Raw genomic sequence first — 25,653 nt, forward strand, 5'->3', positions numbered from 1 at the left:
TGGGCTGGTGATGCTCCTCTATCAGGCATCGTATCAAACTCACCCCATGTTAAATGGAATTGACTGGTCTGCCCAAATCCAGGACAGGTGGAAATATGTCTGAATGCGAAGTGGGCCAGACAATGAAACAGCAAATGAAACGTGAGCTTGGCAGATTCGTCTGGTTCCCAGGCTACTTACTTTTATGATGTACATGATACACAATATGGTACTGTACATTCTGTTCATGCATAGTCACAGTAGATTAAAATGGCTAGCACATTAATTTAATAAAGTATAATTACATTATCAGATTCAGCTGTTTATTAGCATTAGCTCTTTTTATCCTGCCAAGAATACATATTATTTGATATTAAGTCTTGGTTGTCAAAGAATTTTCCTAAGTTAATAGAAAGCAAGACAGACATTGTTCCTTCTGGTCCTCTTGTTCATTGATATGGGATATATGTCTATAAATGTGAAACTATAGTATATATTTTCTTGGTTTTGAATATATAAAAATCATTTTTTATCTGCTTTTAACTTTTAAAGGCAGAGCAGTCTCTTTTTAACAAAATTGTCTTTGTGTGCCTTTACTTGGTTTGGCTCCTTACACTTCATAAATACTAAAATATTATAAATACTGTTCTGCAAGCTGTACTTTTCTGTTAATGTAGCAATACAAATGCAATAACAACTTAGTAATAACACCGATTCTGGCAAGAATTGCTTTAACCTACATTTGACACATTACACCAAATTGTCTACCACATTATGAAAGCAAAGAATACATTTGTTTACATGGCTGTAATATTTTGATGAAAGGGCAATGTAAATGGAAAATGGCTTTCAGTATTTTAAGGTCTCTTCCTTCTGGAGGGTTTGAAAATACAATTGCTCTGAGGATTGTGCTTACTGCAGTTTTGAATTCTCAATTAAAGCAGCAAGCAGAATACTGTATGTAGCCTGAAGCATATAATCTGTCCATTTAATAGGAAATGAAAGACATTTTATTGCAGTTACAAAATTTTATTGTAACTTTAACTCATTGCCAGAACTGGCCTCTCTCCAACACACAATTCAAATAGAAATGCAGAAGTCTAAACGTAATATCACTTTAGGCCCAGTAGAGAGAAGTGCTCGTTCAAAGGCTAATAAAACGAGAAAGGAGTATGAGGGGAACTCTTTATTGGAGTAAAATGGGCGTGGGGGTGGCATGGATAATTAAGTTACTGGTGTCTGCTACTATTTTTCAGACAAACCTCCTGGATGCAAGAAAAGGATAATCAACCTTACAATCACTTCCTGTTTACTTGCCTTACAGAGTCATAGCACACGCCAAACTCATCCAACAGTGTCTAAAAGGTTATTTTGAATCCTGCAGTTTACTGTTCACCAACAACTTGCCAATTTATGAACAATGTGAATGCTTCCAATCCAGTATATAGTCTAAAATTAAATTGATTTCTCACTGCAAGGGGAGCCATTGCAAATGTGTGCTGTGATGATGTAGTCTTTTTTTCTTAAACTGCTTTAGAGTAGCTGCTAAATTGGCAAAGTTTCATTTGAGAGCTGTGCCTACAGGCATTCATAATCTGCTTACACAAGCAGCCTTTCTTGCCTGTTTCAGAAATCCACTTGGCTGCCTTTCTGGGGATTGTACTTCAAATACACTAAGCTTAAATAGTAATAGAAAATACAAAATTTTCGTATTTTATTATTTGACAGATTTTCTAGTTGTCCACCGTGTAGAACCAGAAATGTCAGACAGTGTTTTTTCTTATATTTCCTAAAATGAAGTGCAACAAACAAACAAATAAACTACCAAAAAGTAATGAAGAATTAATCGCATAATGCACACAAATTAACTGGCAAAGATGAACAATGTTGTCCTGTTTATGGAATAATATTTATTGATAACATTTAACATATTTTACTTACAGATATTTTGTCTAGAAATTAACCGTCACTGCACATCAACTGACAGAACAACACATTGTATTCCCAAAAATAGAAACAGAAACAAACAAACGAGGAGAAGATATCCCACCAAACCATGACCTCATGCACCAATTCACCACCAAATTAAAAAACAGTATGGCAGTTCAACTGGCTGTAAATATATTATGCAAATACAGACTCACCTCATTAAAACAAGGAACACGACTATGTAAAAAAAACAGTAACTACTGTATAAACCCAGGATTATTACAGACTTAAAATGTCTGCATATGCCTGTTGTTTTTCTTATGGAACATTATAGAAAAGAAAACATCCATCTTTGTGGTCATTCAACATGCAACTGATCTGACTGAGCAGAGCTCAAGACAGTTTGTGTCTCTCTTTTCCATAGTAGCTGATCCATGTCTGCATTCTTCTTTTAGGACCATGTGTATTCAGCATTCAGCAGCACTACTGTCCAAAGGTACAGCCAAGGCGTCAGGTTGATTGGTGCTCTTTTGTGAATTGGTGCTCAAGGCTACGGAGAAGGAGGAGTCTTCAGAGAATTACAGGATCCTCCCTGGCTACTACCTGTGGTCCCCTGGTACTGCAAAGGAGAGTCAAGCAGAGACAATGTGACAACTGTGCAATGCATGTGCAAGAAAGTCTTCTCTCACACAATATAAACAGATGTACAGCCATATCAAATAAAACCAGAGCCAACATTTTCTAAATCCCAGTTTTTCATCTTGGAATCTCCAAATAAATGTACTAACCACCTACGGAGTTATGAATCGGGCAATAAAACAAACAGTCAATGTCTCCCATTTGAATCTGGATTTTTGTGAGGTCAGTTTATTTATGTGTTCACTCAATTCTATTGGAATAGATTGTGACTGTTTTTTTGCCAACTGCAAGCAAAAAGATAAAAGCTTCCACAGACAAAGTGGCTTACTTGGCAAACAAACATGTAAATAGACCTGTGTTTTAAAAAATATCAGCACAGTAGGACTACAGTAATTGCAGTTTGGTAGTCGTGAAGGGCTTGTGAAGACAGAATAACTTTGACTGAAATGAACAGGGAAGAAGTAAATAATGTTGCTTCTTGGGGCTCCAGTGAAGATTTCAAATTACTACATACTCTAATGGCCCTGGAAGAAACATAACAAGCTCAATTTCCAGTTTTCTCTGACTTTCACTGTCTCTTTGTATTTCCCAGGCACAGACACTTAATGTGCACACAAATACACACAATAAACCCATTTTTCCAGGCTGAGTGCACAGGTCAGCATGACTTCCTGTTCTCTTCTGTCAGAATATCGGTTCTATATCTCTCTCTGTCTCTCTTTTTAAGGGTAGATATTTGGGTAATTGTATTGATTTTATTTACCACATGTTAAAAACATGAACTGCCCACAGAGAGCTGAGAGGTACCATACATGTACCACATGTATCAGAGCTTTGTCTACTTTGCCTCCCTCGCTTGTTTCCCACTGCACTATCTCAAAAAAGAAAGAAGATAAAGACTGAGACTGAGTGAACTGGCACAGTGTCAAAGACAGGGGGTCTGTTTTGTATAGGGACCTGTCAGACTAGGGACCTGTCAGACTAGACTACTACTGAGATAACTGTGTGCTTAAAAACATTTTACACTAAGTACTGCGCATTGCCATGGTAACTTTGGAAGAAGCTGTGATCTGTCCGAGAGAAGGTTATGTGTCCGCCATCAGATCCAGACAGAAAAGCAGCATCATCCTCTGTGGACTGTTTGGAGGGAACCACTTTCTGTTCACTGAAGATTATAATATTAGATATATAATGTTTGTGGGCTACTTGATACTATCAAAAGGGAGATGTTCTTTGTTTTAGTTTTTGCTTCCATGTTCAGTAGTTTACAGCCATATTCCCCTTACAGCTGACCAAAAACCTTTTCAGTCTCATTGTAACAACACACTACTGTATCAGTGAATACTAATAAGCCCACTGTGCCAGTGATAAGCTTAGTCACATATTCATATACACTTTTTTCATCCTGCAGTCCTCTCTAGCGTTGGCAAAACAGTGATAATCTTTTGCTGTAAATTTTTTGCATTGCTAATAGTTTTTTTACAATAGCTTGTTGTTCATAAACATCGGTAATCCAATTATTTGCCTTAAGTAATCTTCTTTCTCCTTTAATATTGGCACCATGTTATTATATATTGTATATATTCAGTTTTCAGGTTTTCTACTGAATCTTCTTACTCTTACTGCTTCAATTACTTAATTTCACAAGAGAGCTAAATACAGCGTATCTAATATTCTTTCCTGGAAATCTACATTTTGCTTGCACTTTAATTCAGTAATTAGCCTCCAAAAGCTAAAACAATATTAACATAAACATTTAAATGTTTAACTGTCTCTTCTTTGAACCATCCAGCACATTTCTTTTCGTTCATTCATTGTTAGTTCTACTTTGCTCTAATATTTGGTTGATAACAGCATATTCCCGCCTGAGGAACAAAACCTGCATGTGTAGGAGCTACATAACAGTTTTGACGGTGTTAGTAGCAAATCATGTGTAGCAAGAACAAAATGTGGTCATATTCCAAATCTGGTCAGTCCTCGTGCATGCATGAAAACACATGTCAGAGTGAAGTCACCTCACCTCAACGAGAGGATGCCAGTGGGCGACAGGTTTTCGGGGATACGTGAGCATTTCACTCCAGTGGTCTCGACCGAGGCTGTCTGCATCGTTGCCAACTCGACACACTCCAATGACCTCATTGTGGCCTACGCTGTACATGCAGGAGGGAGAGAGATAAGTAGTGTGATCACGACCCACTCTGCATTCCATAAATAATAATGCATTACATCTTGAGTGTGAAAAGAAATAACAAACTGAAATGGTTGTATTATATATGTGACAGGAACAAAGATCAGATTTTACAAAATCATTACAGTGTGTATATTTTTATATTAGATTTAATCCGTTTTGTCCTGCAGCAAGTGCAAATTAAACATGACTCATGCAAAATAGGTGCAAAATACTGGATGACTTATAAAAAGCTTTGTAAAAGCTCCTAACCGGTCATAGTCCATCACTGCAATCAAAAGGCTGATCTGCTCTATATTTTCCGGAGGGACATCAAAGACAATGGCCTCATTATAGACTGGATTCAAAGTGTTCCTCTTTGTTGATGTCTTCCTCTTCTTCAGTCTGCGGCCTTCACACATTAGTGAAACCTTCACATATGGATCTATGAAAGCGAGAGAACCGGAATGGGATTACATACATTTTCATTCAGGATACCTGTTGTAGACAGCATCAGTTTTTAATTACCAGATGCACCGGTGATATCCATGGCCTTGAGATTGCGGGCCTTTATCATGGTAATGGTCAATCTGCCTGCAGTAGGCAAGTAACAGAGCGAAAACATCAGATCCCCGAGGTCCACATTATCCTGAAAGACAACACAAAACACATTAACTCTACTGTAGCTTTAGGTATCTATTGCTTTTATACTCATAAAAGCAACTTCACAGTCATTTTTAAATAGGCATTTTAATAATAATGACATTATTTTCTAGTAATGCTGCTTTTCATTACTGTACACCAGCCGAAGGTGAAGAATAATGGCATGTCCATCTGACATTTGGTAACAGAGTTGAAACATTTCTCTTAAGGAATACTCTTCTTCTGTCACATTGTTCTAAAAAAAGCCTCCCACATTTCACCCGACATGGAGACTTCTGTTCAGCTGCAGATAGGCAGAAGCTCACTTATCACTTGCTCTTAAAATAACTCCACTAAAGAAGTGAGAACCAGGAAAGCACACAGACATGTCTGGTGAAGACAGTAACTCCTACAGCAGAATTTCTTGCTCATCTTTTGGTACAGTATGACGGGAAGACTGTGTTTGTTATATGAATCAGGTGTCATCTGCTATTAACCTGCATTAAAATCATTTGTTAAGGGAAGCTCAGTGAGTTTAATCAGTGTGTGAACATAAAACCTGAGAACTAAGAATCAGTGGTATCACATTGATTTCATAGAGCTGCTCCCATAACTGTGATTGAGATAATGAGATAATGGCATCTAATTTCTCAAATTTATCAGGAGATTAAGGAAGGTTGAAGTGAGCCTCATAGTGAACTGAACTACAAGGAACAAACAGGAATGTTTTTATAGGTAATTTCAAGCAAGCTTTTAGCTTTGCAAAATAGTCCCCTTTGGATCATATCAAGTGCTTTTGTAACACACACTTCTATCTGCCAGGAGGAGAGCTCAATGACATATTTTCATTTTTTTTAGCAAGTCTTAGGAAAGTGTCTCACACACGTATACGCTATTGGGTGAGTGATCTTGGTTGATTGAGCTTCGTCATGCAAAATACAAATGTGAAAAAAGCTTTTCTGAAAATAGGTGTACTTATATTTGGAGCCTTATCTAAGTAGGGGTTTAATTAGTTTTAAAACATGAATATATGTTTAAAAAAAGAGCAAATAATACTCTTTGCATAATGTGAGACATAGCGCAATAATATGCATTACATAGAGTCTGAAGAAGTTCAATTGTAATTTCATTATGATAATAGGTCTGGATAAAGAAGGATTATATTCAGTGTCCTTCTCTCTCTCTCTCTCTCTCTCTCACACACACACTTTTGTCTTTCTTTCTTTAAAGGCAATAAGTCTTTTCTACCATTTGTCAGTGTCAGTGGCATAGGACTAGGAGAGAAAAGGCGACTACACTGGGAATTCATGTGAGGAGTTGCTAAGCATGAATGTCCTCTTCTGTGATGTGGCACTTGTTTTTATCTGTGTATTTTTGTGGGTGGCATCTGAGTATGAGTGTGAGAAAGAGAAAGCGAGGTAGAGAGGGAGCGAAAGAAAGAAAAGGAGTTCTCCCCTGAGACCTAAATCGCTTTGTATCTTGACGTGGGTCTTTTGTTACAATCAGGATCAAGTATTCAACAAGGCATTTTAATTTGCATGATGGATTGGCTGACAACCCCTCCACAAAAATGCATTCCACATCCCACAAGGATCCTGTGGGTTTTGCATGCTTCATAGTTCATGGTCTTTGTACGTAGTCGAGATACAGGTAGGAAGAGAGAGATTAGTGCTTTGTTTAATGTGCTCCAGAATCCCTCTTAGGCAACAAATGGTATTTAATGTCTGCAGGCCAAATGTCACACTGCAAGTAACTGTTAATCAAGTTACATCCCAAATTTTACAATTTGCGCATACCGAATTTGTGTCCTCGCACATTAAAAGCCAAAACCATCAATCAAAATCATAAATACAATTACCGAAGCCAAAAATTTTCCACATTTAATGGTAACACATTATATAGCTTTTGTTTGTATTGCCATTGCCAAAAGCATACACTCTTCATCAATCTGTTTCTATTGCAGAGCTAAACAAGCCAAATCTGGCAAGGACACAAACCATATGGTCAATCCCACTAGAAATCACGACTAAATAATAATCTTATCATTCCTATCAGTTAAGTAAATTAATCTGTATAGTGATGGCCCTGCGATGGACTGGCGACCTGTCCAGGGTGTACCCGGCCTTTCGCCCGATGCCAGCTAGGATTGGCTCCAGCCCCCCGCGACCCTGTACGCAGGATAAGCGGTTGACGATGGATGGATGGATGGAATCTGTATAGTGATTATGACAAATGGGCTCTACTGATTTACAAAGATGATTGGCTTGTTTATGATAATATATGTGTGGGGCCTGTGTGCAAATGTCTGAGAACAAGCATTTGTGCAAGTGTAAGAGTCTGTGTGTTCTGTATGTGTGGGTGCACATGAGCTGAGTGCAAAACTGAAAAGAGCCAAACAGTGGAAGAATGCAGTACTCCAGATACTGTGAATCTCTGATCGCCATCACCACCTGTCACATAACATTCTATTCCAACATAGGTTAACAATCAATAATAACAGTCAGATGTGTCAACACTGCCCCACAAAAAAAGAAGATCTAACAAAAACATACAAAAATAAAATAACAAAAATATCAATACTTTTGTCAATACCAATATTACCCTCTACTTTCTATCTGACACACTGACAGAACAAATATCTTCATGTAATTTTCTCGTTGTCATGACTACTCATTTCTAATCAGGCGTATTTTAGGTCAACGTCCGCAAAACACTTTCTTGATGCTTATGACAGCATTAGACAGTGTTTTTGTCTTACTGGTTGTATTAATTGTTTAGCAAAGATATAGGCATATGCTTTAAAGATAAGAGCAAATGGCAGTGCACATCCCTGTTATCTGTTTCATACAGGCTTTGCCCTCTAGCAAACTCTATCGGTGTGGCCACTCCTGCAAAGAAACACACTGAAATATGTATGTACTTGCTCAGCCAATTTGTGCATGTCCGGCCATTCCCCACACACAGTGTAGGATCGTGATGTACTTGCAGTCAGACATGAGCATAAAAGAGTGCGGGCATCAGTCTTCTTATGTGGGAGGAGTGTTGTTGCTTGATTTTGCTTAATGAGAGGTCAGATAGCTTGCATTGGAGCTTGGCTCTGTACCTGTCCAACTAAGGAGTCACTGAATTCTGCATGACCCTTCATGGTTCTATTAATCTGTCAAGTTGATGTGAGTCGCCCCTGTGAACATATAGGGCTCCTTAGAGGCTTAGGTCTGTGAGAAACAGAATGGTTACACATTGTGACCCTAGAACTACAAGCACAGAGGGAACACACTAAACTTGTCATCCTCCTCAAGTTGCTGATGCCCCCATTACATACTAAATACTAATTCTATGCAGTAGCCTAGTTCACTGTTTGTGCACTTAGTTTACAAGAAACTGATAAACTTTATCCTACAAATGTGATATTTTGTCATGAGCAAATCAAGCGTAGCGTTAGTTCAGGCAGGCAAGCTCAGCTCACAATCCCAGCACATCAGCTGATAGCAGCCATTTTAAAGCCAGCCACATCAGCTGACAGCTCAGCTGATCCCTCTCTTAGCATTCATTGGTATTTTCCATTCAAAGCGCCTTATTTAAGCTGCTACAGCCTGCCTGCCCTTGCTGCTTCCTCTGCAAGGAGCTTGTCACCCACCATCCTGGCTCCTCCTTTAGAGTGTCAATAAACATTAATCAGCTAGAAAAGTTGCACCTAATTCCTAATTTCCTGGTTGTGAGTATCTCTTTCATTTTCTATGTGCACTGTTTTGTGAGGCCATAGTGTCCATCAACACCACACTCAAAATTCAAGTGAATATACTTATACATATATCTACTATTTATATACTGCTGCTTATTTTTGTCACTACATACTCAAAACCCAGTTAGAATTTGTATCATGAAATTGGGACACAGCTGCTGACTTTGTGGATGCCAAGTGGGGTTATGATGGCTATAAATATGGCTTGTACTATGTGACGGGCCAAGCATCTACATGTACATTTCACTGCAATCAATGGTGACAAGCAGAGTTTGTTAGAGGGATCCATGCAATCTTCCTTTGCTTTCAGCACTGATAGGTTGTGCAAATATAGCAGCTGGGTGAAGCAGTAGGATACAATGCGTGTGTGTGTGTGTGTGTGTGTGTGTGTGTGTGTGTGTGTGTGTGTGTGTGTGTGTGTGTGTGTGTGTGTGTGTGTGTGTGTGTGGGTGCGTGTGGGTGTGTGTGTGTGTGTGATAGAGAGCGAGAGAGATTCAGACAGACAGAGAGGCAGAAAGATTCTGGCCACCAGTATTTTTAGAGACTATGAGTAGGAAGCTGTTAATGGTCTTCAGCACACCGTATGTGAGACTTAAACATTAAACCTTTGGATGGTAAGCTGATATTTGCTGCAATTAGTAGATACACACCATGCCACGAATTTAAGCTTAACACTGAAGGAACATACATACAAAAGAAAAGAAAGAAATAAGGAAAAAACTGTATTTCAGCCTTACAGTACAATAAACATTATACAAGATGTTGATCATTGTGTAGAAATGACCATGACTAAATTGGCATTATTTCAGCCGATGCGGTCTTTATACCAGAAGAGTCACTCATTCACTACTGTAACCTTTCTCCCTACTTACTTTTTCAACCAGAGAAACCACACCAGAAACAGTACATCTGTATGATTATGAAAATAATTAACTAAAATTCATAAACTGTATTGCTTTCCTTCTCGTCTGTGGCACGATACATTTCATCAGTAATGGAATACACTAGGTTTGCTACCTCACCATTTAAACTGACCTGTGACAGTGCAGTTTCCACATTATTTGCTGCAGGCTCATTGCTGAAAAAGGCATGCTAGTGATTTGCAGCCCTGCAAGAGACAGCAACCTGACAGAACCAAATGTGGCAGAATTAAAACAGAATTTCCTTGGGCTAGTTATTTCCACAACCCTTCAGATTTTGAGTGCTTAGTTGGATTTTAGATTGTTCCGAGGTTTGGTAGAGGTAATCAAGTTTTACTATACGTAACAGTGATTTAGAAACTAAGAAACTCAAACTCCAGTTTTGAAAAACGTGAAATAACTTGCACTTTCATACAGGAAGTTGTTCTTCTTGGTAGTTTGTGTTTACATAGAGTATATTTTTTGTTGTTTGTGCATTTTATTACTTTCACCATGGGATAATGAGAAACATCCTGTCGATTCCTCTGTATGTCTGGTACATGTAGAATAATTGACAATAAAACTGACTTTGACTTTAATCACAAATGGTCAAGTAGTGCACAACTCAACTCCACAGAATATCTATGTACAAAAATATACAGTTTTCAGTATAATCTGAATGTGACTGAGCACCACATTCACATTCTGATTGAGGCTGATGTTTTATAGTACATAACTATTAATATTAATATTCTGCTCTTTTGGGGAATAAATGGGAACAAGACATGCAAGACGTGCTCAGATAGGCGGTTCTAGATGATTATATATTATGGCTGTTACACAAATTAAAACATGTTCAACAGATGCCTTTTAGATGAAACTAAAAGCAAGACTACCATCTGGCTGGTATAATAATATTCATACACAGAAATGATACACAATGGCGCAGTTATCCTGAATGAAAGCATGAATGGAAATGAATGTGAAAAATCAATGATGCAGCTTTCTCTTCTCTCTCTCAAAGCAGAAAAAACATTTTAACAAGTTTTAAGGTTTCAACAGGTTTCTTTTCCCAGCTAAACTACACACTATCACATTACTATGGTGGCTTTATTTATTTAGCCCGGATTGATAGGTGGATCAGTAAGGCAAACAAGGTTACAGGCTAAGGGATAAAGCTTGTTAAACTTAAATGGCTGCAGTGCACACCAGTCATTTGTATGTGCGGTGAGGAACATAGCTGCAGGAGACAGGCCTCAAAACCAACACAGGTAGAGGATGCTTTGCTTATTAGATGCACAAGAGACAGACACACAGATACTCGGTAATATCATCCTGTGCTGCTTTATATACTGTACAACTGATTTGTTTTGCTAAATTTAGCCAGAAGGTTGCCATTACAGTTCAGCAATAGTCAAAATTTCGTTTTAAAGATACAAACTATAGCATATGACAGCTTGGGTTTTATTGTCGGGGCTCAATATATAAATTATCCGTTATGATAACATTGTACTCAAGAGACATTGCTGATATTTCCAACAGGGCAGCAAACCCCAGCAGTTAGACAGGTTGTAAACAAACCCTGGATGTTAGTCAAATTTAGTTAAAAGAGAAAACAAAGGGGAATGATAATTCAAACTGTCCATTGTATACATCCATTACAGTTTACAGACTGACTGTGTTTGTGCCCTGCTGGAACTACTTTTAGCTTTGTTGCCATGTTCTAACCAAGATCTAATACAAATATTATCATAACAGATGTAACTACAGGTTGAAGCTGTAAAAATTTTGCCCATGTTGTAAAAAAACAACAGTGGTGCCTCATTAATCTTGCTTGACTTTTATGAAATGAATTGTCTGCAGCAATCTATAGCAAGGAGTCTTATTAATGCCACGGATGCCGTAACGGATGGGATCAATTGCACATTACAGCTGGATAAGATCACACACTGAGATGCCTGTCAATGAAGCAATTGCTGGAAGCATATACCCATAAATAAATTACCCATGAACGTGTGGTCCTCATTCCCAAAGTCAAATAGGTCCTCACAAAGTAAGTGAGATGTACAAGAGCACACACACACAAACACACACACACACACACCCAGTCAATAAGGTAACATGGCAAGAGGCTTTAAGTCCTGTTGACCTTAGTCAGTTTTGCACTGGATATGATTTACGTATGTTGAAAAAATGGTAGGTCCCAGTAAAGTGCACTGTATTTAAATAAGTAATGCTAGATGAAGTAACTGTGTACATTTCCTAAATGTCTCTCTGTCCTTCATCTGTATCAACTGGCTGTAATGTGCACAGTAACAATGTTTGGTACAAAAGGAAGGACTTTGGTTAAACAACTATCTCAAAAAATAGGGATATCTGCCATGTATTTTTTAAATTATAGCTCCTTCCCAATGTCTCTTAGCTGTAGAGTACATTTAAACAAATGTTACAATTTGCTCTACAAAGAATCAAAAGGCAATATATCAAGTGTATAAAAGTTATTATATGTCAGTACAGGTGAGACAAAGAAATCTTACCTACCAACTAATTCTTCTCTCATTTATTCAGTGCTGACATCTCAGTGTCTTTAAAAAAGATGTCAACTTTACTTTACACTTCATAGTGTCATTGAGAGACAGACTGTGCTGAAGTGAAGGACTCAAATGTGGACCAAATATGTAGCTCTCTATAACGTTGCAGCAAATCTGTCAAACTCTGTACAACACCTTTTGTTGTATTAATTCAAAGTTAAATATAGCACGGCCTATCTAAGTGAACATGACATCATTTTGAACTTAAGTGCTGACTCACCGAGGAGACGTACTGGATCTCCCGGCAGAGTTTTGTCTCCCTGGGGAAATCTGCCAGATCCAGGAAGTTGTCCACAACCACTTGGCCAATGATGTCATGGCGTGAAAATCGGTCGAAGTCATATACACTGAAGTGCAGCTTACGCGTGGGAAGCTCAGAGTAGGCCACAGGAAACAGGAAGACCTCATCAAACACAGGGTTCAGCGTCTTGCGGTGCACCTTGGTCTGGTGCTTGGTCATACGATCAGGGAGCAGGTAGATCTTAACATAAGGGTCAGAGGTACCAGAAAAGTCCTTGGCTGGGAGGTCCTCTGCTTTGTGGATCTTTACTATTAACTGTTCCAGGTCACAGTCAAATCTGAGGATAAAGTGGAGGCGCCCACAGCCCCCTCCTCGGCGACTGCCTTCATCTCCCTCAAGTGAGCGCTGTTTGTAGAGTTCAGGTTTGAGGCGACCAAGGCCCAGCCCCATTCCAGTGAGGGAGTCCTGCCTTTGGAACTGGGCCACGTTGAAGTCTGGGTTAGACAGGTTCATATGTCTGCGAATGGACCCTTGTCTGTGGGCAGAGGAAATCAACAACAAACATCATCATACAACATCAACAGGTTGACTCAGAAAAGTGCCCTATATGTGGCCAGTCATAAAGTAGGTAGGTATTTGGAGTTTAGATGGTGAATTGGTGTATAGTTTGTCCTGCTCTTATGCAGCAGACCAGAATCACATCCAATCACAGAGGAGTAGTTGACATTTGATTATTTTATTGACCTAAACCAAGCGTTAGTTGCCTAACCTTAACCATGCTTTCGCCATAATTTATTGCTTTAATCACAGTTTTCCCATAACCTTAAAAATACCACAGTTGCCATGCAGATACCTTGTGAAAACAACTATTTGAAAAGCCTTGGCATTGAATGAGGTTTTGAAGAATCGTCTCACTAACTAACATTGTAACTGTGTTGAGAGCCATACAGAAGAGCACTGACAGCTTTAAACACCAATGAATGTTAAGTGTTGGATGAATGTGTTATAGGTTTCTAAAGGAAACCTCTAGCAGTTCTGGCAAAGACAAAGAAATCAAAAAACATCTTATACTGACCCAATTTCAGACATTGAGTGACCAGAGGGTGGGGGTTCAGTGGTCTGTCTGTGCATACGAGGGTTAGTGTGAACACCATTTTCCCGGCTTTTACTCTGGGCGTCCAGTGGGATGTCTGGAGATGTGTGACTGATCTTCATAGCTGCCTCTGGTGTGGCCAAGACCACAGGTGGTGGTGATACGGGAGTCACCGGAGCCTCCACGGATACCACAGACGCCATCGGAGTGGGCTCTCTGGCGATGGAGCACTGTGATGACTCACGGCGGTTGTGGGTGGGGGGGTCCACGGCTGTGTAAAGAGGCTGCCTGGGTGCAAGCTGTGAGGGCAGAAGGCTCATGGTGGGGTTGAGGTGTCCATGGGCCTCCTTCGTGGTGGGGGAGAGACCACGCTCCCTCCATGGTATCCAGCAGAGCTTCCAGGAGACAAATAGGGAGACCCCAAACAATGCCAAGCCACAGGCAGTCACTACCAGTGACAACAGACTCACCGATATATCTGAGAAGGTGAGACAGGAATCAATAACTGACAATGAATTGAGTTTGCTTTCTGCCTTGTTGCAAAGCCATCACCATCGTTAGCAACTTTTATACAGTAAGTAATGTGAAAACCCTTTAAAAATGTTTCATCATAGTGTAATTACATTAACTCATATGTATGTGCTATGTTATGCTGGTTTTTCATTCACCTGTGGTGTCACATGTAGTGAACAACAGTGTGGATTTATGCATGTTATATTAAATAATTTAGAGACTCAACTCCTCTTTTCTCTCCCAGAGAGAAACGAGGGGGTAAAGATATCAACTTTCAACAGACGGCTGAAGAGACCCAAAGGAAAAGGTGAAAGGTTGCTTCCCCTAAGTGCTATTCCGGGGCAGTTGATCGTAAAACTGGCCACTTGGGAACAGCCGAGATAAGCCTCTCGGTGCCTGACTGTTAAACTGACAAAAGGGACATTAACCAGCGATTAGCGTTTCCCTGAACAGCCTATCAGAACTCTTCTTAAAAGGGGGCAGGAAACCCTAAACTGCTCCCCCCCACACATGTAACCGTGGCAGCTGACCTTGCTCTGTGTTTCATTACCTCATCAAAGAGATACTCTTGTTCACGCCTAGCTGAGGAACTCCAGGACACCAGAGACACAGACCTGAACTCCCTTTTGCAAACAAAGATTGATGTGTAAACGTGATAAGCCAGGATATGTGAAAAGGAGACACAACCCCTGCCTTCTTGAGCTAAAACAATGTTTCTTTATAAACTCTTCTCTTCAAACAATAATCCTTGCTAAATTAGTAGTTGCGTTTGCCTCTATTTGAGTAGTTATGTACCATGTTGTTCCTATCTGTTGTTGATATTATTGCTGAAAAGAATCTAAATAAGTTACTTTTGCAGTGTTTTAATTTTCAGCAAGATTAAGGACACTCCTTCATTTTATGTGTAACCAATGCTTGTTCACAATACTTTCTCACACAATTCCTTTAGAAATGATGATAAATGTCATACTATATGCTATTAGTTGCCAGCTTGAATTTAAGGCCAAATAACTAAATTTTCCAGCTCCTGAGAAGATTGTTTTTGGATTAATCTAAGGTTTCCTCATGTAACCTGAGCTCCCCCAAGTGGACGAAATAAGTATTACATACCATCGTCGGAAATGCCACCCCCGGCAACGCCCTAAGAATTCAACCAGCGCAACAAAGTCTTTATTTCGCATGAAGCTACACACGCGAAGTGCCGCGACTTCAGTTTCCCTCAGTTCCAGCAACTTTACTTGTTTTATTTTCTTTCTTTTGTTTTGTTAAAAGTTATCAGTCCGTTAAGTTACACTGGTCTAATTCAGGAACAACCAAGTTCCCTTCTAAGCTTTTTTGTCGAGCCAACTTCACCGAGGTCAGACCCAGCTACGTGGCCTCGCCAGCGGCAACAAAGGACACCTGAAAACAGCCGAATTGCCAGATGGCGGACGGCCAACCCTTGAGGTTTTTCTTCAATCAGACACGGAGAACCTAGGAGAATCCCCCTAGCAAAAAGCCAGGATCGGGCTAGCATGGGACCCGTGCAACAGGCCAAAGGCGCCCACCGACAAGCAGTAAGACCAAACAAAGCATTCTGTGGTCAGGGATGTCCCATAGTGTTAATATTGTCTTTTTAACTCCTAAACTCATAGCTTACTTTCATTAGTTTTCCTCTGCCGTATGAGAAATGCTTCCCACAATCGAACCACCATTCTCATTGTTTAGCCATTGTTTATTCCTCTGATGTATTTAACCACCTTTTTATATCACCTTAGTTAGTTAATAAATTCACTGTGACCAAGGAATTGTGTGTCTTGCCTACTTCTAAGTCCCTGCCAAGAGAATTTACCCTTTAGATATGAGACTGACTGGTTGATTTAAGATAATTGAGCGATTATTAACTAACTGATCACTGGTGAATAATTGTATAATTATTAAAAGCTACCTAGAGGTCTGGAGACTTTAGGTTAAATATTTTCTGAATATTAAAATTCATAATTGGGTATTAATTCTCATAAATTTATTAAAATTCATACATAGTTTAGACATCCTACACACATTATAAGAATGTCTTCAAATTATGCTTCATTGCACTACCTAACAAAAAAACTCATTATGACAGTGGAGATAACGTCCTATGGGACTTCTCTCCCCTTATTTTCTTCACGACAAGATTAATTTGGATTTACTACATTTATTTAATTATCCTTTGGAGCCTCATGCCTGCCCCCCAAGTGGAGTGTGGCCCATGTTGTAATTTTCAGTCCTTTGCTGATAACAGAGGAGGAATGGTGTGTTGAAACAAAAGCAGAAGCAAATGCCTGTTCATAAATTCTCATTGAAATACTGCAATTCTGTCAAAGGGTTGAGCTGTTGTTTTATTCACAACAATTTAAAATGTTTACAACAGTTTTGGAAAAGGGGGATTTAAAGCAAACTTAACTTACTTTAAACTTAAAGTAAACTGTGGTTACAACTGTGTATAATTGTGAAAATAAATGAGCACTGAGGGGAAAATGGCCAGCTTGTCAGCATCAACTCTGGCAGGTAGAAACCACCTTAATTTATTTGACAAGTAGAAAGAAAAGGATAGGTAGCCATTAACACACAGTTGACACAAAACAGACAAAATTCCCTTAGAAGAGAGTTTAAGACTGTGTCAAACACAGGAAAAATCTCATCTGCCAACTTTCCAAGCTTGTAAGAGTTGATTTTAGTGCTACAGACTTGCACTCTCTTCTGCTAAAGTAGTTGTTATACAAAGCACAGAACAGCAAATTGAAGATGTCTGTAAAGATAACAGTTTAGTTGTTGTTGTTTAGTCACCTTATGAAACCCAACCAGACCCACCAAGTCTTCTGTTGTAGTAGTTTAACCAGACATGTTCCAGCAAAAATGCTATGGTAATTATCATACACAGGGGTGCCACGAGATTAAAACATGAAGAAATTTCTCATCAGGGGAAAATTTGTCTTGCGAGACTCATGCAATTGACACTATTCACACGCTGTCACAATACACATGAATTTTCTCCATGATTTTCTCACACAGTGAAAATAATGAATTCTCATTAAATATGACGTCTACAGGAGAAACATATGTGTATCATCAATACAGTATCCCTGAGCGCCTTACTGTGTCATATTCCATTATATTTTTATCTTTTTAATTGTCACCTACCACCTGAATTTTGTGCTTCCCTTTATATAAATAAAAACATTTTCACCATAAAATGATGCAGGAAAGGCAGAAAAAATCACAAGAATGCAGGAAATTAAGTGTTTAATGCTCAATATTTTCATATAATCCAGCATTGAAGATTTCTAACAAAATTGCTTTAAAGTATCATCTTGTCTCGTTCTCGTGAACCCAATAGTGTGTCTCATCTCGTGAGCTAAGTGTCTCATCACACCCCTATACACAACATGTATTGATGTTAGTGTACTTGTGGGCAAGAGCAGAAGCAGTGGTTGTGGGAGTATAAAAGTTTTACATGAGTATCACACCAGGCTTTAGTCTGTCAAGTAAGAGTATCAAAACATGACACTGAATATTCCGGCAGTGCATTTGTTTATACCAGCACAGGGTGTGCGAGTTACCATGGAAAAGGTGGTGAGGTGACAACCAACACAGTCATCAAGGGCATGCTCAATCATTTCTGTTTTCATGGTGGATGACTTTCCCCAAAATAACTCTTCTTTGAAAGATAAATCATAGAAACCGCTGCAACACAACAGTGCTGGGGTACAATCTATGGCACTATGGATAAATAACATGAAATTTTACTAGTCAGAGGAATTTAGATCATCATGGCACATAGAGGGAGTACCTAATTATTAATATTTGTGTTTTGTTAAAAATTTTTTATTTTTACTTAAATCTTTTTGTCTTTTCTTCTGACTTTATTAAAATCCATTATATAGGAAAGTACTGAAGCGATAACCCTTGCCTTTGCCACAAACTGGGATTTACACATTTGATGATGGTGATGCTACTTGTGTCTGAGTTCAGTTAGATCCCAGAGAAATGTAACTCCCTATTATACCTCCTATGAATGAATTGACATAAAACTGATACTGGTAACTCCAGATAGACTTATTTAGGATTAGGGAGTAGTCATTCTGTGTAAATAGTACTGTCAACATCAATCACAGATATAAAATGTCTCGGTTTACGTATGTAACCCTTGTTCCCCGAGAAGGGGAACGAGACACTGCGTCGGTGACGACACTATGGGAACGCCTCTGGGCGTGGCAGGGCTGAATTATGAATGAAACTACTCCAATCCTATTGGTGTTGCTAGAACGGTAGTGTGTGATAGCGTAACCAGAGGTGTATATAAGCACGCCGGCACACAGGACACCTTAGACCTTTTCTATGAAGCAAGGCACTCCAGGCGGGGTGAGGTGTGGCGGACCGACCCAGTGTCTCGTTCCCCTTCTCGGGGAACAAGGGTTACATACGTAACCCGAGACGTTCCCCTTTGAGGGAACTCGAACTGCGTTGGTGACGACACTATGGGAACGAGATACCCACCTAGGCCACGCCGAAACCCCGTCTGCCCCCAGCGTGTAGAACCTGATGGCACGACTAGGAGGAGAGCGCACGGGTGCCGGGTGCAGAAGGAAGGTCCACAATGTAAAACCAGATGAAAGTGTGAGGAGTGGCCCAGCCAGCCACGTCACACAATTCCTGGAGCGACGGAAGGCCCTAGAAGCCGCCATGCCTCGAGTAGAGTGCGACCTTACGGCCATAGGTGAAGGCAAACCGCGCACCTGATAGGCCAGGGAAATAGTCTGAACGATCCAGTTGCTGATTGTGTGTTTGGAAGCGGGGAGCCCAGCCTTGGGGGACCAGAAATACACCAGCAACTGGTCTGCTTTCCTCCACTGGGAAGACCTCAGAGTGTAAATACTCAGCGCTCTGACAGGGCAGAGCAGATTAAGTCTCCCATCCTCTGCCGTCACATGAGGTGGGGGATGAAACGCCTGCATCACCGTGGACCCTGCCAAACTGGACGGAACCTTAGGTGATTCAAATAGGCCACCACTGCCGTATTGTCGGTTCTGACAAGGACGTGCCGACCGCGGAGGGCGGGTAGGAAACTCCCCAGAGCTCTGAATACCGCCAACATTTCCAGGCAATTTATGTACCAGGAGAAATGACGCTCCTGCCACGAGCCTCTCGCAAAGTGGCCGTCCACCAAGCGGATGTCGTCCGACACGGCTTGGTGGGGAGCGCCGGCGTCTGAAGGAATGAAGCGAGGGTGGGAGAAAGATAGCTCGCGAGCGCTTCCTCCACCGAGGCATCGTCCAAAGCCATGCTGCTTAGTTTCTGTCACGCTGCTGTAGTCCAGTAGAGGGGATGCAGTAAGTCGTGCAGAGCAGCATTTATTTTATTTTTTATTTTTTTCCTCTTGGTCTGTTCCATGATTTACACAACTCATTGTGTAAATCAGGAAAGAATGGCAAGGATCGACGCGGGGGTGGCGCTCGGGCTGCAGAAAAGCTCATTGAGGTTGCTGCCGGCCTGCGGCTCCTGCCCCGCCTCTCATAGCTGGCCGTGGACTGATGATGTCGGCCCGGCTCCCGGAAGTCATCCTCCATGATGCTAAGCACGTCTAGCTCCTCAGAATCAGACTGAGCCTCTCCAGACTCATACCTTGGGCGGGAGAAGCCGAGAAACGGGCTCCCAAACGGGGAAGAGAGGAGGCGGAGTCAGCAGATGAGGACCGGAAAAAGGCGTCAGCCGTCCCAACGCCCTCGGAGATATCACGCCCATGACCGTAGCCGCCGTAACGCCTCAGCAACTGCGGGGCCTGAGCCACAGGGAGAGCGCATTCAACCGTCTTCTGCACGATGCACACATGTAAAGAATGAACTGGACTAATAAATTTGTTTTGATTCCTGCAGAATGTCAACATCACTTGAATATAGTTTTGAAATAAGGATATTTTAGACCTGGAATGTGGTTCCTCAATGAAAAAGAGGCTGTCGCCGTGCAAGTGCATTTTCGATGCAAGAAAAATTACATAATTAAACTGGATAATTAGTTCGCTTATTAATGTCAGGGGAAATGGTGCAGATTGAATTTCCAAGCAAAGGCTATTGGTTGTGAAAGCACTCTAATCAAGAGGTTGGACCGCCTATTGAGTTTTAGGCGCAGAATGTTCAATGAATGAAGTCATATGCGTTGACTTCTCATTTCAGTTCAATTTAACACAATCAAGCGTGCAAATGATGCCTCACCTGAATCTGACCGTCTTCCGAAAAGAGAGCCGCACGAGACCTCAGCACCCTCAGGGACCGGGCCTCGCCATGGCCGCATGCAGCCCCCTCGAGAGCTGCCTGGGCGTACGACATCCCCAGACAGGAAACACACATCTCATGAGTCTTCCTAGCCGCGATGTAGCGTGGGCATGGAAAAACACATTGTCGGAACTGATTACCAGACATGGTCTCTACTGCTTCGTCAGGACTTCCAGGTAAGACAACAACTTTCTCGATAGTGGAGCTTCCAAACATACTCAGAATGCCTGCTGAATAGAAAGAAGCTAATGTGTCCTGTGTGCCGGCGTGCTTATATACGCCTCCGGTTATGCCGTCACACGCTACCGTTCTAGCAACACCAATAGGATTGGAGTAGTTTCATTCATAATTCAGCCCTGCCACGCCCAGAGGCGTTCCCATAGTGTCGTCACCGGCGCAGTTCGACTTCCCTCGAAGGGGAACATATGAAACTCTATTTTATTTATGCTCGCATTAAAATTTCGACTAGACCTATGTTATATATTTAGTGGAGTTGTGTACTTTCCAAGAATGTTCAAGCCCATAGAAATCAGTAATTTTATTCAAGGTAACAGTGGTTGCCTGTTAATGGCGTCGTATCCCCTTTACCCCCTCTAGTTGCTATAACTTTAACACAGGATCAGCGAGTGAAGGAGGAAGTCGGCGAGCATGACTAAACGTAATGTGAATAAAACTTGAATACATTACCTGGTCTGTGAACATGATTTCTGACTGAGTTACATCAGATAGATTTTCATCGGTGGTTGTTCAACAAGACATCAGCTCCCATGATGCCACGCTACTTCAAGACATCCTCAAACTACATGAATTATACACTGTACGTTTAATTTGTCTGAGACCCTAAACAGAAGTAATGCCTTTTCTGGATTTTCTGTAGCAGACAAACAGAAATACGTTATTAGTTTAAAATCATGTTCATGAGTAGTTAAAGTCATGAAGTCTGAAAGATAAAACAATGTTAGGTATATTTTGTTAGTGGTTAGGAAAACAAAACACAAGGGTTAAGGTGCACCTGGCCATTTTACATAAGATACAATATATTAAACATACTAGTAAGTAAATCAAAAGCTTTTCTTTCTGTGTCAGTGTCAGACCATGATTCACTGTTATTTTTTCATATGAGCCTGCTGTATGCACACTAATCTGGTATCAGTGGCGCACAGCAAAACAAAAAAATAGACTCAGAACAGGATTAATGATGTGAATCGCCAGCCTTGGTGCTACAAAATAATATGCAAATCATATGCAATGTGTTTGGCTTTGAAATAATTATTAAGATATTGTTAAATGTTTGTTTTAGTCAACGTTTTATGTTCGTTATCCTGTTTTAAGACTATCCCACTGTGCGTAATTATCAAAGGCATAAACATTATATATGCTGTGCTGTCTCACTCTTTGTGCTCCTATGCATGCTTGAGTTTTTAAGAAGCAAGGGGAAAAAAAGATGAAGTGATGATTACTATAATCACTCAATAACAAGATGACAGCAGAACTGGTCTCTAACAAAGTCTGCATATGAACGATATGGTGTGCACTGCATCTTAATCTTAAGCAGTACCTTTCACATACATCCACTGGAGGGGAAAATATAAAAAACATTTTTGCTATTAGCAGATAATGATAGTGTGGTAAAATAATAACTAGCATTATGAATAGTGTTCTGAACCTTGTCAGCCTAGTCCTTTTGGCTATGAAGAGCAAAGGGTACATTTATTGCCATGCACTGCAATTTCCGCGTTTGACATGTCATTAAGTGTCCTTTTTAATTGTTTCTCACCAAGTTTTGCCCTCTGCTTGTCTTAATGGATATGTCCAGATTTTATTGAAGTCTACTTTAACACAATACACACATGTCCATTGACAGACAACTGTAATCATTCCTTCTCTCTGAATTGGCTGTGATGTGATCCCTCCTGCTTTAGAACGGTAGAAAATGTGGGAATCTACCATCCAAACATGCATTTTTAACACGAGGCTTCAACAGTCTGAGTCAGACTAATTAAATGAGTATCTTCCAAAGTTATGGCCCTTTACAAAATTATCTCATGCTTCCCTTGAAAGTGTTTCCTTGCGGAGCTGTAGCAGAGGGATACTAACACACTCTAAAAAAGACTGAACAGTGGTCAACTGATTTGAACTTAGACTGCTAAAGCATCATATTAGCTTTGTCTGAGCTATGTAATTCAGTTTTGTTAATTTTAAAATTAATAGTCGATGCCAATATTTCCGCAGCTGTTCACAAAATCATTTATGACCAATGTTAGGGGTGGACATTGCAAAGTAATACATCACTGTTGAGTAGCAGTAGTAGTGTTACTTGTAGTCGTTAAATATTCTGTAATGACTTTTTTGACCTTTCAGTACATAGTACAAATTTTTTCTCAATTTAAATTTGTTAGCTAAATGATGCCAACAAATCAAAATGTATGATGGGTGGGTAAATTAGCCTATTTTAGATAACTCAACATTGTTTTACTATAATGTTAATATTCATGTGGAGCTGTGGGAGAAGATTGTTTCAAGCTGTGAGGACATTGTAGGTGGAGGTATAGCTTATTTTTAATTTGTAGAAAAACCCGTCCAGTGATGGTTTATGCATCATTCATCTACTGCTCTTTTATTATGGTAGATGTTAATTATTGATTCTATTTATTTTGAGAAACTTTTTTGTGCACTGCAAGTCTCTGCTTACAAGTCTGTGTCTAATGTTAAAATTTACTTAAATTGTACTGTAAAGCTGCTGTAATTTTCACTTTGAAGGAATGTATTAAAATATCTTCAATCTTTGAGGTAAATCTGTTTTTGAAAAGTCCAGGCTCCTGCATAGTGTGTTTTAATAGCACCAGTCTGCTGTATCATCCTAACCACGTCTATTATTGTCTAAGCCGCCTTCTTTGTGAGGGCAGTGATACAGACTAATGCCCAGTTTATGTGCTGACTGTGCAACATGCTGTTGCCTGCAGTAACCAAACCAAAGGGATTTTAGGTATATACATGTGTGCACAGTCAATGTTAATGAAAATTTGTTGGGATTTCCAAAAGAAAAGTGATTTGTGTATAATCAGTGTAATTACTAGTAATGAGTAAAATTATCCCTTTTCAGTTTAGAGACACTAATCATTGCTTTTCCTGAGTATCTACCCTCACATTGTTCAGCACAATGTGTCACTTTATTAACCAAAAGAATTTAAAAGTGCATGCTGGTAGGGTTTAAAGAAAGATCATCATAATAAACACAATGAGCATCTAAAGTAAATGTTACCCCCATAATTACCAGAATAGAGAATGTACAAAGATAATAATAATAATAATAATAATAATAATAATAATAATAATAATGTAGTTCTTGTATGAGCTGAAAAGCCTGCCATGTACCTGCATTGACAGGTAGCAGTGACCATTATTTGGCATTTGGACTGTAATTATTACTGGCACAATAAAAAGCAAATAAAATGAATAAAAATAAAAAGCTAACCTCAATGTTGCACAGTAAAACCAAATGTATGACTTTGGCAGTACCCAGCAAAACTTCTATTTAGAATTTAAAACTCCGCACTAATCTCCTCCTGTGTTACAGCTGATGTCAGTATAGTTTTTTAATATGAAGATAATATTACCATTATTGTGTGCCCTCACGGAGGCATGATGAATTAGTTACAGGTTAACAATTTTCTAGACTTATCACATTTAATACTGTCATGTTTGTTTCAAGATATGCCACTAAATGTCTAATAAAAAGAACTAGATTTTTTTTATTATGCAGTTTAGTATTTACACATGCAGCATTTACTGGATGCAATTTTAGTGGTATATTCTGTTTTGAGTTTTTGATGATGCTTCATCAAAGACAATTAGATGAAAAACAAACATGCTTTTAGAAGAGTAACTAAAATCACAGAACATCTTATACAAACAGGACTAATCTTGAATCATCTCTGCTATGCAGCGGATGCAAAGCCAATACACAAAACACAATGAAAACATGTACTAAGGAATGCTGTAAAATGTTGTGTGTTCATTAGTTTAGGGCATTAACATGCATATAAGTTACAAGTAAATGAGATAATATGTCGTACCACATTTAAAGATTGTCTATCCTGCAAATCTAACGGCACTGCCTAATACAGGACTGTGTGGGTGTCTGTGTGTGTGTGGGGGGGGCACTGTAATAAGACCTTGCACAGGAACTCAGACAAACTGTCCTTTCTCATGCTCTGAGATTCTGTGAATACCAGAAAATGTGTGATTTGGGAAAAAAATGTGGAGAAATTGAGGGACTTGCTATCTGAGGACACTGAGCCCACAGTCAGCTTGGCAGGCTGCCTGAGTGCTGCCTGTCACAGAATAATCTATAGACATCTTGAAGAATTTAGAGCCTGCATCATGGCAGAGAGGGTGGACCAATTTTAGTGCACAAGACCTTCAAAGGTGCAATAGTGTAGGAGGAAAGCAAGTGCTGAAAAAGCAATATCTGGAACTTCTACCTCCTTGCGATGTTGTTGTTCGCCTTTATCATGCCTCTCTGTGAGTAAAAACGGCAGTTATACAGTTATTTAAAATAGCTTAATTTCCTCCTTGTAGTATCATTAATATTAACACAACATGGTATATTACACATGTGAGTGGTTCTGATTGGTTGTCCTAATGACCCTGCTGGTTCTGTCCTCACAGGATGCTAGTTGCATTGGCCTGATAGTACATGTCTAACAAATTAGATGAAAACTATTAAAAAACAGCAGTGCTTATGTTTAACCTTTGGAAAATACACTTATTTACTATCTTGCCACATGCAAAGTGTTAGATGAAATGATAGATATTACCATTGTGTCTTTATGGTAAATATGAAAGATACAGCCAGTAGCCAGTTAGCTTAGCTTAGTCGAAAAGGCTGGAAACAGGGGGACACAGCTAGCTTGGCTCTGTTCAAA

The 25,653-nt window shown here is 39.8% G+C and overlaps 1 protein-coding gene across 1 annotated transcript in view; it reads right to left on the reverse strand.

The window, feature by feature from the left end:
• Positions 1 to 4,558: 4,558 nt before the first annotated feature.
• syt9a (synaptotagmin IXa) overlaps positions 4,559 to 25,653 on the reverse strand; it is a 24,040-nt gene continuing 2,945 nt past the window's right edge. Inside the window, exons 2-7 of the mRNA XM_046032649.1 lie at positions 14,176 to 14,400; positions 13,917 to 14,061; positions 12,809 to 13,364; positions 5,243 to 5,363; positions 4,988 to 5,159; positions 4,559 to 4,697 (exon numbers count right to left, since the gene is read on the reverse strand). Coding sequence (XP_045888605.1) covers positions 4,559 to 4,697; positions 4,988 to 5,159; positions 5,243 to 5,363; positions 12,809 to 13,364; positions 13,917 to 14,061; positions 14,176 to 14,400 — 1,358 coding nt within the window. The remainder of the gene's footprint in view (positions 4,698 to 4,987; positions 5,160 to 5,242; positions 5,364 to 12,808; positions 13,365 to 13,916; positions 14,062 to 14,175; positions 14,401 to 25,653) is intronic.

The sequence above is a fragment of the Micropterus dolomieu genome, linkage group LG20 (assembly GCF_021292245.1).
Source record: "Micropterus dolomieu isolate WLL.071019.BEF.003 ecotype Adirondacks linkage group LG20, ASM2129224v1, whole genome shotgun sequence".
In the NCBI taxonomy this organism is placed as follows: domain Eukaryota; kingdom Metazoa; phylum Chordata; class Actinopteri; order Centrarchiformes; family Centrarchidae; genus Micropterus; species Micropterus dolomieu.